The 15,624-nt window shown below is 35.7% G+C and overlaps 1 protein-coding gene across 4 annotated transcripts in view; it reads left to right on the top strand.

Moving 5' to 3' along the window:
* The window catches only part of ITPR2 (inositol 1,4,5-trisphosphate receptor type 2), a 502,163-nt gene that overhangs the window by 233,524 nt on the left and 253,015 nt on the right, over nt 1-15,624 (top strand). For all 4 annotated transcript variants that reach the window (XM_081311949.1, XM_081311950.1, XM_081311951.1 and 1 more), the window contains 2 exons: nt 476-727; nt 3,488-3,613. In XM_081311949.1, coding sequence (XP_081168075.1) covers nt 476-727; nt 3,488-3,613 — 378 coding nt within the window. The remainder of the gene's footprint in view (nt 1-475; nt 728-3,487; nt 3,614-15,624) is intronic.

The raw sequence follows: 15,624 nt of genomic DNA, 5'->3' as shown, positions 1-15,624 counted from the left end.
AGACTTTTGTAGATTTATACTTGGCTCAATGTACTTGCTTACTTATTTAGTCACTATTGAAGTGGTTTGGGGTATACCATCCTGTTTAGTAAAAATTAGACATAAGTGACCACAAATTGCCAGTGCTTTGGCAGTAGAGTCCTCTAATATGGAGGGAAATAAATTTATTATTTTATAGGTTTGATTTCAGTGTCTAACTCACTGATAACCCTTGCTACTGTCCATGTTGTCTAATTCTTGCCACCTCTGCCGCACCCATATCTCTCTGCCTCATTTTTGTAGCTTTCACAACTGGTCACTTGGCACATGATTAGAATCTTTTCACCATTCTTCCTTGGCATAATGATTCCATCACGGTGTTATCTATGCTTTTTATAAAGAGATACAACTGTTTTTAGATAGATAAAGCCTTTGGAAATAAAATGCAAGAATGATAATTTGGATGGCAATGGAGATTCTCTTATTATCATTTCAGTTGATAAATGGGGGTGAAGATGTGCTGATCTTTTACAATGATAGAGCATCATTTCCAATCCTTCTCCACATGATGTGTTCAGAGAGAGACCGAGGGGATGACAGTGGCCCCTTAGCCTACCACATCACCCTTGTGGAGTTGCTGGCAGCATGCACAGAGGGGAAGAATGTCTATACTGAAATCAAGTGTAATTCCCTTCTGCCCTTGGATGACATAGTGAGGGTGGTGACCCACGATGACTGCATCCCGGAGGTAAGCCTGGCAGAAGCTCAGTAGCTGTAGAACCATCATAAAGTTTTGAAGTACATCTAAGTGCTGGAAGTCTCCCATACTAACATTTATGAGATCACACGAATTGAGAAATTGTAGTTAGCTATATAATTAATTTGGAAGCAGAGTAAAAATTTTTTAAAGTGTGGCCCCTGTTAGTTTACTGGAAGCTACTAAAAATGCCTCTTAAATTTTAAACATGGTAATCAGATCAAATGAAAACTTTACTTGTAGCCTGTAGCATATTTTTGAGCATAAACAGGCACTTCATAAATGATTTATAATCATTGATTGGAGAGGCTAGGCTAGTGCTGAAAGATCACACACTGGACTCTGTAAGTTTACTTTGCTTTATGGAATAAATGTGTTCTTGAAAAATACCATACACAGTTTGCTTTGTTCTCACATCCTCCTTTACCCTCTCAATTTGATTTTTTTTTATTTTTTATTTTTAGTTATAGGTGGACACAATATCTTTATTTTATTTGTTTTTATTTTTGTGTGGTTCTGGGGATGGAATCCAGTGCATCATGCATTGCTAGGCAAGCACTCTACCACTGAGTCACAACCCCAGCCTCTCAGTTTGGTTTTGATGACATAGGGGAAAAAATTAGCAGAAGCTGGTTGTCTGCTATCGGGGTTCTATTAATGAGGCTTCCAGGAAAGAATGTTTTAATAATTCCTTTCTTTTGTAATATTATGGTATATTATTGAAAAATTTTCAAATGTGTGATATACTGAAAATTATATGAAACCAAACATTTTAAATTACAGTAACTTAAAAAGGTGTCAGGGGAGTTAACTTTCCCATTTCTAAATAGTCTTCTGTAGTGATGGACTTTAAAGAAAATTTTTGGAAGTTCTGTAGGATTGTTGACATCTCAATCCTAGGGTACTTCATGCCTTGATTTGTTTGAAACAAGATGGCAGAGAGAATATAGTATAGTGAGGAAGTCTATAGGTTCTGTCCTTATTTGTGGTCCTGGTTTGGCCATGCCTTTTCCCATATGCAGCTCCCCTGAAAACACCACCTTTACTTCTAGGTTTGTGTAAATAATTCCCCTTCACCCTTTAGAACCTGATCTGGGCCTTACATCTTCAGGAATAAGTGTCCTGGCCTCCTGTAGCAGAGAGTCTATGAGTCTATAATGTGAAATTTGTCATTTGAATTTTATTCATTAGTAAACATATTTAGCCCTCATACTCTTTTCCAAGATTATAAACTCCAGGAGAGTAACAGTTAGGGCTATTTCTGTTCATCATTACATTGTTTGGGCTGGAACAATACTCAGTACATATGTTTTGAATGAATGAACAAATGAATTAAAGGATGAGTCAAAGTCCTGGATCAATTACTGCCTAGTGATATCACTGACTCAAACATATTACTTGACTTTTCAATTTTCAGTTTCCACAGTTTTAAGATGAAATAATTATAATACATGTCTGATAGGATTGTTGGAGAATTGAATTAAATAAGTTAGTACATACAAAATGCCTAAGGTGTTTGGCACACAGTAAATATGGCATAAATATTTACTTCTGTGGCCTGTGATGGCATGCTGACTGGCTCAAATATTTCCCTATCTGTGACCATCCTTGACACACACGCCTACTGTGGATGGCTTGTGTTAGACCCCAGTCAAGCAGAGAAAATCACCAAGGTATGCAAGCTGGCCCTATGTTCCTGTGGTTCTAACTCTAATTCCATGGATCCCCGAAATAGTTTAATTGATTTTTTGTGTATATACATTTTTCTTAGAGATTTATAGAAATTCATTAGATTTTTATAATGAGAGAAACAAATAAAATAAAATAAAAAAATGACTGCCCTGTGTGCTTTCCACATGGTATATATTGATGAGACTCATCCTAATCCTTCATGAAGAATTTTGCTGATTCTGAGGAATGTACTACATTACCAAATAATACTTCTTTTTTGTTAACTATGAGTTTGTTTTTTTTTTCCTCAGGATCCGTAGCATAAGTTTCTTTTTTTTTTAATGTCAATGAAGTATTATTTTGTCAACATATTTAAGCATTATATTAGGACTTCTGGTTGCAAGTGACAAAGACCTAACAAAGTAGTTTAAACAAGAAAGGGAATTTAAGGAGATTTTACTGGCTCTTGTACTTGGAAATTTGAAGGACTATTGTTCAAGTGGATGCAGAGGTTCAGAATTCTTTTCTGTTGTCCCTTGTTCCTTTGTGTCTTTGTCTCATTCACTTCTTCTGGGCATAGTTTTTCTCTCCACACACCTAGCAGATAGTTTCTTGAAGTTCGGATTTATCATGTTTCACTTTAGTAGCTGGTGAGGGCGGGGGGTCAGGGGAGAGAGTTGGGAGAAGGGGCAGGGAAAGAGGGAGGGAGAAGAGGAAGAGGAGAGAGAGAGAGAGAGAGAGAGAGAGAGAGAGAGAGAGAGAGAGAGAGAGAGAGCGCGAGCGCTCAAGGGAGCACCCCTGACCCCTAGAGTCTCTGTGATAGGATGGGGGGCTTGGTTTGCGTGAAATGCTCATTCACATATCAGTCCCTGAGCCTACAGACCTCAGTACTAGATCACATGTTCACCCCTGGATTGGAGTGGATTGTCCTGGCAAAAGAAAGGAAATGGGAATGCATTCTGGGTAGATAAACACGTGGTAATATACTACAGGAACTAACACATTTGAACCTTTTGTAATTGATATTTGAAAGTGATCACTAAAGAAATTAACTTTCTTTTGAATTTGAAATTTACACAGGTTAAAATTGCTTATGTGAACTTTGTTAACCACTGTTATGTTGACACTGAAGTGGAAATGAAAGAAATCTACACAAGTAACCACATTTGGAAATTATTTGAGAACTTCTTGGTGGATATGGCAAGGGTAAGTTGCGCTTTTACCTTTAAACACTATTCATGTTTAGTAAGGTTGGCAATATATGCTCTCTCTAAACAGAATTAAACAGCTGCGATTTCCATCAAACCTACAACCTTTTGGTTCAGTCTCTTACATTCATGAAGTTGTGAATGAGTTCCACCAGATTGTAAGATTTAATGCGTTAATGTCCACAAAATACCTCGTACAGTATACGTAGTACTAGATAGTGTTCATTTCTTACTTTTACAAATAACATTTATCTGTTATTAAGTAGAATTTTAGTAGCATTTTTACATTGGTCTGAGAAGACATTTGGCAGAGGTCATTTTGTAATCAACTCATACCATGAGTGCAATTAACACCACAGATGGGGGAGGCCTCCAGGCCTCAACCTCCTCTTTCGGGCAGGTAGGCACTTGATCTGCCTGCAGACTTAGCATTACTCATTATTGCTTGTCCAGCCTTCCTTGGAAGCATGTTGGAATAAGTTAATCATGTGGTGTTATCACTCATGTCAGCAAAACTAGACTCTGCTTTTGCTTGGAGTCTATTTCCTCTTGTTTTTGTTTTGTTCTGTTTTGGGGCAGGGTTTAGGAAAGGATGTGTGGAGCTGGATGGCATATTCTAGATACTGCTCGGCATGTTTTTGTTCTGTTATTACTAAGTAAGGGAATGAATAGATAAAGAAAGGAAGGAGTGAATCTTCGGTTGAAAGATAGCACTGAATTCTCTTTAGTATGTGTTGGTCCTTCCTTTTGCAAAGTGAATTCTTACAATGTCCAGGGTCTATTATTTTAATTAAAAAAACCTTCTCTAGTTTTTTATTTAAAGTAATAGGACATGGAGTGAAAATAAGCCTTTCACTGGTAATGCTGTATAGATAACTCCTTAGACCTGTTATGAGTTACGATGGCCTGTGCTCGTCTCTCTGGCCTGTCCATTCCTGAGTGCTGGTAGCTTTGTAGAGGCTTCATATACATTTCTTTGTTAAAGGATTGGTGAAGCCCTTATTTCCACCATCTTTCAGAATGTCATCTCACTGCCTTTCTATAGCCCCTTCTAGAAGGAGGGACAACACAGCAGATACAGTAAAACACTATGACCCTAGATACCCATGAGCACCTTTGGAAAATACAGTGGGCCCTGTGCTTTTCCTTTCTACTTAGCCATAGTTTCCAGGTGAGATTCACTCATTGTATCTTTGGGTGGTTAAGTGTGTGCCATCTCCACTAGGTTCAAGTTCACATGAGGTAGGGTAGTTCCTGTTTTACATCATTTCCATCTGACTGGAAGCCACTTTTACCTTTCTCAGGTAAATCTGCACCTGTAAAGAAACCACTCTGCTTTATATGAGATTTAACATAATACTCATTTGTATTCCCACTGGCTTATGAAAATTTAGTATCTAGCCAGATGCAAGAATGTGAAAGTCTCTAGAGTCCTTGAAGTAAAGGATGATTTCTGTGCCAATGCCTGGGCTTTAAAATTGCACGTGCAGGAAGATGCTAAAGAGATTATGGACTGATTTGCTGAGTTACACGTACTGTGCTACTGAGTAGAGATAAGCCTAAGAAAGACCAAGGGCGTATTCTAGGCAGCATGAGTTATAAGGCTAAAGGACTTTTTTTTTTTTTTTTTTTTTTTAAACCACAGAAAGCTGATGGTAACTGCCATTGATTATGGCACCTTGGAAACACTTTTGCACTAATGCATCCAGAAGACAAAAGTGTATAGATTTATGTTCTTTTTTTTTTTTTTTAAAGTATGCCTGTGGGAAGATTGCTTTTTGTTTGTTTGTTTTTCATTTTAGCTGTTTTGACGAAGCAGATGATTCATGTTATTTATTCTGTAGTCTCTAAGGGAATTTCAAGACCTTCTAGGTCTATTCACTTTTCATGTCTAACCACAACGGCTTGACTATACTGTGAAAGTACTTTTTCCTTCTTATTTCCCTCCTGTCCATATTTTAAAGCAGAGGCTCTCTAATCCACTCACCGGATTTGTCAGGAAATCACCCTTTCTGTTTCCAGAGAGAAAAGGAAGCCTGACTCTTCCACATCTGGAATTTCTTTCTTCTGTAAAAAAAAGATTAAGGGGCTACTTCAAATGTTTAGTTCAAATTATAAAATAAGTATGGTTAAGTGAGTAGAAATTGGTCTTTCCATTTAGTAGGGTAGTAGTTCTCAAGCTTTAGAATTACTTGGGGACTTATTAAAACACAGATTGCTCGGCTCTGGCCTGAGAGTTTCTGATTCAGTACCTGGAAGACTTGGCATTTTTAAGACTCAAGGTGATGATTTATAGTTGCTGGTCCAGGGAACACACTTTGAGAATTGCTTTAGTAGAGAATGGTGATTGAGGGTAGGTATTTTACAGAAGGTAGCCAGATCAAAGCCTGTGTCCACACTGGCTCTGATTATCTTGGGCAAGGTACTTAGCACCCAAAGTTTCCTTATTTATATAATGAATAGAATAATAACATATTCCTCATGGTGTTCCTGGGAAGATTCAGTGAAACAAGGCATGCAAAACTCTTAGCAAGTTGCCTTCTAGGAGAGTGGGCAACTTCACCTATATTATTATCACCAGTATTATTGAAAAGTTGTCTGGAGCCTAGCAACTTTAAAGTGCTTCCCTGAGACCTATACCAAATAATAATATTGAGTATAACCAAAGGGGGGATCATCCAGCACCGGCAGAAACCCAAAACTAGACACAAAGCTGGACATGCACAACGGTAGTTGATGCATTGTCACAGAGGGCATGAATCAAATTCGGATTTTACAACAAAGTTATGAAATCCCATGATACTCAATTAACATAATTGAGAAATGGTGAAGAGAATCTGTAGGAAAGTATTTGATAAGATGGATGCTGTGGTCTTACCATAGCATGTTAGGGTTAGAAGAGATGAATATATATTGTTCAACTTTATGTCCAGTTCATAGTTTTCAGCACTGCCTGAATATTTCTTTTAACAATGATCTTTCTGCTTTTGAGGCTTTTGTTTTTATTACCACATAACTTAATTATTAAAAGCTCTTGTATTGAGTCAAATTTTAATTTATTATATATAGAGTATACACACATGTGTGTGTATGTGTGTGTGTGCGTGTGTGTGTGTGTGTGTGTGTGTGTGTGTTTTGTGATAGTGAGGATCAAACCTAGGCCTCATGCATGATGGGTAAAAGACCTCTACCCCTGAGCTACCTCCTCATCCCTTATTTATGATAATTTTGACATTGATATTCTTCCAGCAATAATATTGAACAATTAAGTTCACAAAAATATTAGTGTTTATTAGAAGCAACAAATTTTCCTTGTTTACAGTCTATGTTGAAATTATAAAATTAAAGGAATTTAAAACCTAGGTTGGCCTCATAATTGTGTTTGTGGGTTCCAGGGAGATAATTTGCTAGGTGGCTCCACTAGCTTTAGAATGGGAAGCCTTTCCCCACCCGACTTTTCAATTATTTCATATTTCCTTCACATCTTTCCATGAACTTATGAAGTCATTTGTGGGATCCTTGTTTTCATATACTTTTGGATTCCCACTGCTCTGTGTTTCTCTTTAAAGGTTTGGTATTCAGGTTGGAGCCAACTACTTCATACAGGGTCTGGCCAGCACAATTATATTTTAGTAGAAATTTGGAGAACAATTTTGTTTAAAAATTAATTGTTTAAAAATAAATGAAATATTGACACACAGTAACACTGATTCTGCCTTCCACCGCCTTTCTTCCCGAGGTTTTCTTGAGCCAACATGACAGGGGCTTTTTGGTTTTTTTCCTCTTTTGTTTGCTGTGGACTACCGCCCTCCAAAGAGTCACCTCTATTAGGATCTTTCATTCTCTTGTTTATATCTCCTTGTCTTTTATCATCTTAAAACCCATATAAGAAAATATTTCTTCAGAGATAATTTTTAATAAACTGGTGCCCAATTATTTCACATACTTACTCCATTCTGATTTCCTGACAGAGGCAGCATCCATGGGCTGCAAATACACCAGATTCAGGCAGGTCACAAAAGCTATTAGACCCATGAAAAGTTGTTACCCTGTCTTTTAGAGCATTTAATGACAGCCTACTTTGATCTATGCTCTAATGCAGCTAAAATTGGTGTTTGTAGGGCAGGAATGCTTTTCTTTAGCTTCATAACTGATTGTTGTGGTGAAGTCAAGGGACTTGAGTCATTATGAGAAAGCGCAAGGAGGAAGGTGGACTGTGATCAATGTCAGCCTCCGATTATGTATATGTTTTTGAAGATGTTCCCAATTTCACTATCAATTTCAAGATCCTATAATACCAAGACTAGTCTAAGTGATATACTGGCAGAATGAAATTAGACCAAGAAATAATTTAGGAGGCACACCTAACAGTGTCATATCGTTGTCCCATCAGTCATTACTTAACAAGACAAAGATCTAAGTATTTCATTTTCAGATAGATCACTTGAGTAATACCATACTCTCTTTACTTAACTTACCAAATAGGTAAAAGGTAGGAGAAAAAAAATGTGATTTATATGTACTTTGGGGCATACTTTCCTATTTCTTTCATTTTATAGGATTAAAAATTTAATTTTCTTTTGTTTCTTAAGTTGAATGAACTATTGATAAGCCTCACTTTAAAGCCCCCCCCCCTTTTTTAGTATGGTCTCATTAGCTAGCATTGCAGGGAAGTGAAAAAGTATATTCTATAGATTTTATTATTTGAGTAGCACCTTTCCTCCAATTGTAATTCTATTCATCTCTTTAACTTTCATGCTGAATTATAATGATGGTGTCCACCTGGGTTGAAGAGCTGATTTGCCTGTTCTTTTTTTTTTTTTTTTTTTTTTTTTTATTTTGGTATCCGGGATTGAACCCAGGGGCACTCAACCAATGAGCTACATTCCCCAGTCCATTTTAAAATTTATTTTCTATTTTTTATTCTGAGACAGGGTCTCACTGAGTTGCTGAGTGTTTACCTGTTCTTGATGATTGGTTGATTGTTCCCTGTCTGGCATCATATTTTCTGCTCTTCAAATTCTTTGCATTATTTATTATGAACAATAATATTTGTTATTTCTTCAAATACTCCTTCCCTTGGGCCCCAAGATGAGTTCTATCCTCTTTGCCTTCCACCTCACTAACTGCTTCTCAGTCTCTGGGCTCTTTCCTCTGCATCTTTCCAGCTTCCAAATATTGGGATGTGCCAGGTTCACACCTTGAACTTGTTCCATTCTCTGACTACAGTCACTTCTTGCTGTTCTCATATCTTCTCTTAACTTTAATACTGGGTTGATTGAAGCCTAGACTTTTCTCCTGGTGTCCAATCTTACATATCTGTCTACATGACATATCCATTTGGCTATCTGACCTCAAACTCTTTATTCATTCCCATGCCCTGCTATAAAACAACCCCTTTCTAAATCTTCAGCATTGTAGTAAATAGAAGTTTCATTCTCACTCTAGGTATAGGAAAAAACCTTAATGTCATCTATAAACCATTTTTTTCTTAGACCTTAAATTCAACCCTTCAGCAAGTTCTGCAAGTTCTGGTATTAAAATGTCCCAAATTTGACTACTTTTGAACACTTGGATCATGATCACCTGTTCCAAAGTGCCACCTGTCTTGTCTAGAGGAGAAAGAGGAAGAAGTGGAGGAGGTGCAGGTCACTGCTCTTCCAGATTCCTTTGGAGACTTTATGTCTTACCCAGAGCAAAACTTCTGCATGATCTGACCTTCACTATGCTCTCACTCCATCCCCTGGTTTTGATGTTCTCTTATCCTGTCCCCAACTAGCTTCCTGTTCCAGCTAGTGTCCTCCTTGCTGCCTTTCCCAACATACTCCCATCCCAGCACCTTTTCCTGTATGCTGGACCCCTCAGTTATCCTCATGACTTCTTTCTTCTCTTCTTGCAGGCCCCTCCTTATAAGCCACCCTTTTAGAGAGCCCTTCTCTGAAACACCTACTATCCTCCCTACGCTTGCTCCATTTTTCTCAATACAGTTTACCACCACCTGACATTTCTTTGTATATTTGTTTCTATTTCAGGAGAAACAAATGAAAGACAGGGATTTTGTCTGTTTCATTTAGTCCTCACCTAGAACAATGCCTCACAATAGTAGATATTCAGTAACTATGTATAGAATAAATTAATAATGTCACCTGAAGTTAAGTTGACTTACAAAGTGGATTTAGAAACAAAGTAAGAATAGTCTCAATACAGAATTAACTAGGCATGTCAGTCAAATGAAATAAATAGCCAGAAACATCCCTTTATATATGTCAGATCTTAATGTATAATAAAACACTACTACTCACTAATGAGAAAGGATTGGTTATTTCTAGGGATCAGCAAACTTTTTCTGTAAAGAGCATATAATGAATATTTCAGTTTTGTAGGTCACCATTATAACTATTATAGCAATTATTACAGGGTAAGAAGCCACATACAATACGTAATTGAGTGGATATGGCCATATTTGGCCCATTGCCTGTTCTTAGATAATTAAATTAATAATATAAACTCCATTAAAGTAGTGATTTTTGTATATTCTGTTCACTGATGGGATTCTAAGTATGTAAAACATTCTTGGCATGGAACAGGCACTCAACAAAATTGTTGATTTAAATTAAATCAAAATGATTTTTGAGGACACTGGCTATTTGAGGTGAAATGAACTTACATAATATGGTAACAATAAGAAAAATGGATTTTTAGGTGGACAAATGGAAACTAAAAATGAGTGGAAATGTAGATGAATATATTTGGATGAGAAATTTCTTTTTAAGCATAACAGCAATGAATGAAATTCGCTAAGGAATATTCTAGACATTTCACTGTTTGAAGATTTAATACTTAGGCACTTAAAAACTTTCCAAGTAAAAATTTCAGAAAACCATCAAAATGGAAAAATTTACTATATACTTTTAAAAGTGTAGTAAAGAACTTACATATGTTATTAAGGAAAGCACTAACAGTCTAATAAAACAATGGGAAAAACCAAGCATTTTTGATTCATTTGTTTTTGGCATTTAGGATTTATAGAAAGAGTAAATATAAGTAGTTAGTAGATCTCTGAAAAATGTCCAACTGTTAATAATTAAAAAATACAAAGGTAAATAAGATCCAATTTCCAACCATCCTAAGTGCAAGAGTTAAAAGATAATATTGGTAATTTATTTATCCTTTATATATCCTTTTGATTAGATGAGAATATAATTTTATGCAGTCTTTCTGCAAAAAGTTATATGATATAAATAATGGTATATTTACATTGTTTTATTTATATAAAGTAATTTTAAATATATCATGAAATTTAACTTCCAAGAATCTGCCCTTGGGAAATAATTTTAAAACACCATCAAGGATTTATAGTCAGAAAAGTTCAACATAATTTTATGCTATTATAAAGCAGCAAATAATAGAAACAATAGAAAAATGATTAAATAAATTCTGACATATCTATATGATAGATGTTGAGTCAACAAGACTGTTTGAGAGCTTTTAATGTGAGAAATGCTAATTGATGAAGTGTTGGATAAAAAGGAGGATATAAAACTGATTCCAGAAGAATCTCAGTTATGTAAAATATATGTGGCAGAGGAAAAGTATAACAAAATAATTTTTCAATATCAGCAATGATTTTATCTAAATTATAGGATTTTGGATAATTTTGTTTTCCTTTTTATTTCTCTTTAGTTTTCAGAGTTCCTGTGATTAAGAATTTTTTTTTCTGAAATAAATTTAGAATCTAAGAGAACCAATTTGGTGAATGAACAGGTGATTCTTGTACAAAGGCGATATAGAAAGCAAACACTTGGGAAAGTTTTGGCCTTACAAGCAAAGGAATGTAAATTAAAATAAATATGAGATATTACTTCAGATATTTAGAGGAACATTTTTATTCTCCTTGAGGAATAATAAAATGATCCTTGGGATTTATTTTCTCAGTGATCAAAGGTGTGCTACCGGCTTTAGTGCATTCTTGCCCTGTACAAGAGCCGCTTGCCATGTGTGGTTATCTCAAGTTAAATTTTAATCAGAATCAATTAACTGCAATTTAAAGTCAATTCCTCAATTGCACCAGCCATATTTAAGTATTCAGTAACCATGTGCATCTAGGGGCTTCTAAATTGGGCATCGTAGACACAGTTATATTGGACAATGCTTCTCTAGCATCTGGTAATTTATTTAGCATAGCCTGTCATCTTTGGGAGGGTACCAATGACTTTTAGAGTAGAAGAGAGGAGGGACATCATATATGATAATGGAGAAATTCAGACAGAGTCGTGTCTGAAAATTTCACTTGATAAAATTCTTCATCAAATAGAATACCTACTAAGTGCAGAAGTGCTGTGTGTGTAGTGGTAAGCACGACAGATCGGTTCCTGGCATCCGAGCATGTGAATTCTAATTGTGGAGACAGTTTGTTAATTGCTTTTGCCCCAGAAATCTCCACGGTTGCTTCCTCTTTCAGTTCTTCATTAAAATGAGATGTTATGTAAGAAATGTAAATAAATTGTAATCCTCAACATAATCACCCCTCCTGAGACATTCTCTATACCACTTACCTCTCTCTATTTTCTCTATAGTCTGTTTTTCTTTTCTTGATTATTTTTTACCACTTCACACGTTCTGTGTTTATTAATTTGTCTGCAGAGTGCCTTTCTTGATTGAAATAAGGTCTCTAGTAGACGTCGGACTTTATTTTGTTTAATCAGATATTCGAATTCCTAATCCAATGTTTAGCTTGAATTTAAAAATTCAAGAAGCTGTATGATATGTCATGAATTTCGACAAATATACAATAAAATTCATCTGGAAATAAAAGAGGACAAATATTTCAAAAGGTGGATTTTGTTTTCCTGGGAAAGGTAATGATGGTGGATACCTTTTTTTTCAAGCTGGAAAACACATTACAAACTGAGAATCTTTTATTTTTATGCAGTTGGATTAAGATATTTCGAAAATCCTTGGTGTATATAAAATTTAGAGAGAGATTTAAGTAATTAGTGACATATTGTAAGACCAACCTGAAGCCACCTAAGAAGGAGGCAAGAAATTACTATTCAATAAATGTTTGGAGGGCAGGTGAGTTTCAGTATGGGGAAAAAATAAGCATTTTCTGCAAGTTAGGTTACCTACAGCAGCAAAATGCAGATAAAGAGTTTAAAAACTAGAATAAAAATGCATAGACTATAATTTTTTTTGAAGAAGGGAGGTTTTGTGTTCTTTATGTTAAATAAATAGGTCTGATCAAAATAAGTAGTAGGGCTTGAATGTTAAAAATTAGTTTACACAGTGAAACATAAGGATGTAAATATTCTAAGAGTCAGAGTGCACAATCTGAAAAGAGCTTATAAAAGGTCTATTAAACTGATATATAATATACAGTCATTATCCAGGTTGTTGGAAAGTGGTTTCCAGGGCTTGAGTTGCTTGTATAGGACAGAAAACAGAAATGAAATGATGACATAAAAGTACCCAGCCTTGTTAACAATGTATGAAATACAAAATGAAATAACTTTTAGGTATCATTAAATTGACGAAATAATTATTATAATATGTAGGCGTAGCAGTCTGTTCAGTAGGAAACAAATGGCATACTGTGAGAGGTGTGGGTAGGGTTGAAGGAACCAGGAACTGGAAACAAGACAAAGCTGGTACTGCCTAGGGGCCTAAAGGGGCAGTGGGCAGCACAGTATTCCTGTCAGGGGGCAGTTTGCAGACATGCAAGATGGGCTCCAGTCGGAGGTGGGTCCCCAGAACATGGAAGTCTCAGAAGGGAAAGGGAGGTGGGCATGGGAGCAGAGGTGGGTAGGTACCTGACCTCTCTTTCTCTTCCACTCTGTGATCTCCCGACAGTGCCCTGCAGTAATGAAACCCAACCAGAACCTGAAAGCTAGAGCTAGTGATGGTAATGCAGGGACATCCTATGTACCCATGATTGTTGATAGCATCGTAAATTTATTTAGAGGATCATCCCAACAAGTAGTATAAAACTGTCATTTGACTAGTTCTTGGGTGAAATATACCCAAAAATCTGAAAGTAAAATTGGTAATCTCGCATAATTCTTTGTGATAGCCTAAATAAATAAAAATGAATAAATAAAAAAATAAAAGAAATCACATAAAAGACTAGCAAGAAGGAAATAACTAAGAAAATGATTTGTAATTTTTGGCAATGTATACCTCAGCCCATTCCAAAAATAGATTAAAGCATGATAATACATTAAAATGATGGAATAAATATAGCCTTTTAAAACAAGTTTTTAGGTAATGACAGTACATAGAAATGTTTTATAGGAAATAATGTTATGTCATTAATACATGAAAGTGATTGAAACTTGAGAAAACATATGTAAAACACATAAAAGATAATTTAATGTGATATAATTGTATTTGAGTCATTTCTGGTCTTTGTTGTAAAGAGGTAATAAAAATCAGTAATAGAGAGGACAAGGAAATATTACACTATTTATTAGCTTCATGTCCCCTGAAAATTTCTTAAAAGATTTTAATAAGAAAATTAGTTTCCTGGGTTTGGGGCTATGGCTCAGGAGTAGTGCACATGCCTGGCATGTATGAGGCACTGGTTTCGATTCTCAGCACCGCATATAAAATAAATAAAATAAAGGTCGAACAACAACTAAAAAATAAATTAAAAAAAGAAAAGTAGCTTCCTACATTTCTTGGCTATTAATGATAATAAAGTATGGGATGCCATTCATATGAGGCAGAAAAAAAATAGCTTGAAAAGAGAATAGGTTTTGCACCATTTTGTAAACATAAGAGTTTTTACTATTCAAGATTTTGAATAAAGACTTTTATCTCGAAATAGATAACTTTTATTACTCCATTGACTGAAAGGGAAATTTCTGGGTGGTGCTTTGGCAAATTTCCAGTTGCAAGTAATGGCAGTGTGATAACTCTCATAACTCCAGAGAGCTCCACATGATTGCATGTTGTATCATGAATGAAGAAGGTCTCTCTTGCTGGTTATGCCAGAATTGGTCTGCTACAAATTCAACATTAAGACAGTTTTATCCTCCATATCAGAAAAGTTCAATGTAAAAGCCAGTGCTAGAAAGTTAGCAACAGAACTAAATCCTAATTCATATCCATTTTTGGAAAATCAATTTTATATCAGTTCTGAGACCACATGAAATGTTAATCCCAGGTTAGAGTGGCCCACAACGATAGCCTAGCTCAAAGTTAATGAACAAAACAAAAAATAAGAGTCGTTAGTTATTTTTTAAAAAATTAGTTCATTGATTCATTCATTTCACAAACATTTAAAAGTCCCCTCTTATACACAGTTTCACTTTCTGCAGTTTCAGTTATCTGAGGGTGACAGAAATTTGAAAGTATTAAATGGGCAATTCCAGAAACAAACAATTCATAAGTTTTAAACTGCATGCTGTTCTTAGTAGCTTGATGAAATCTTACACGTCCTATGTCATCCGTCACCCCATGCCCTCTGGCCCAGGATGTGAATCATCTCTTTGTCCAGCCTATCCATGGCATATATGCTACCTACCTGCTAGTCACTTAGTAGACCCCTTGGTTATTAGATCCACTGTAGCAGTGTTGTAGTGCCTATGTTCAAGTGATGCTCATTTTACTTAATCTTGACCCCAACACACAAGAGTAGTGATGCTGGCAATTAGGATATGTCAAAGAGAAGTTGGAAAGCATTTAAGTGAAAAGGTGAAAATAAAATAAGATTGTGGGGGAAGAGAGAGACCATATTCACATAATTTTCATTCCAGTATATTGTTGTAATTGGTCCATTTTATTATGTTGTTGTTAATCTCTTAGTGCACCTAATTTGCCACTTAAACTTTTTTGTAAGATGTATAAGAAAAAATATGTATACATGGGGGTTTGGTAGATGAACCATAGTACATGGTTTCAAGCATCTACCAGGGGTCTTAGAATATATCTCTGTGGATAAGGGGGGGTCTACTGTATTGAACATCTTGTATGTGCCAGACACTATGTTATGTATTGGGACAATAGCTG

This window comes from Spermophilus citellus, assembly GCF_964194105.1.
Source record: "Spermophilus citellus genome assembly, chromosome: 10".
Taxonomy (NCBI): Eukaryota; Metazoa; Chordata; class Mammalia; order Rodentia; family Sciuridae; genus Spermophilus; species Spermophilus citellus.
This window is presented reverse-complemented; position numbering and strand designations above follow the sequence as displayed.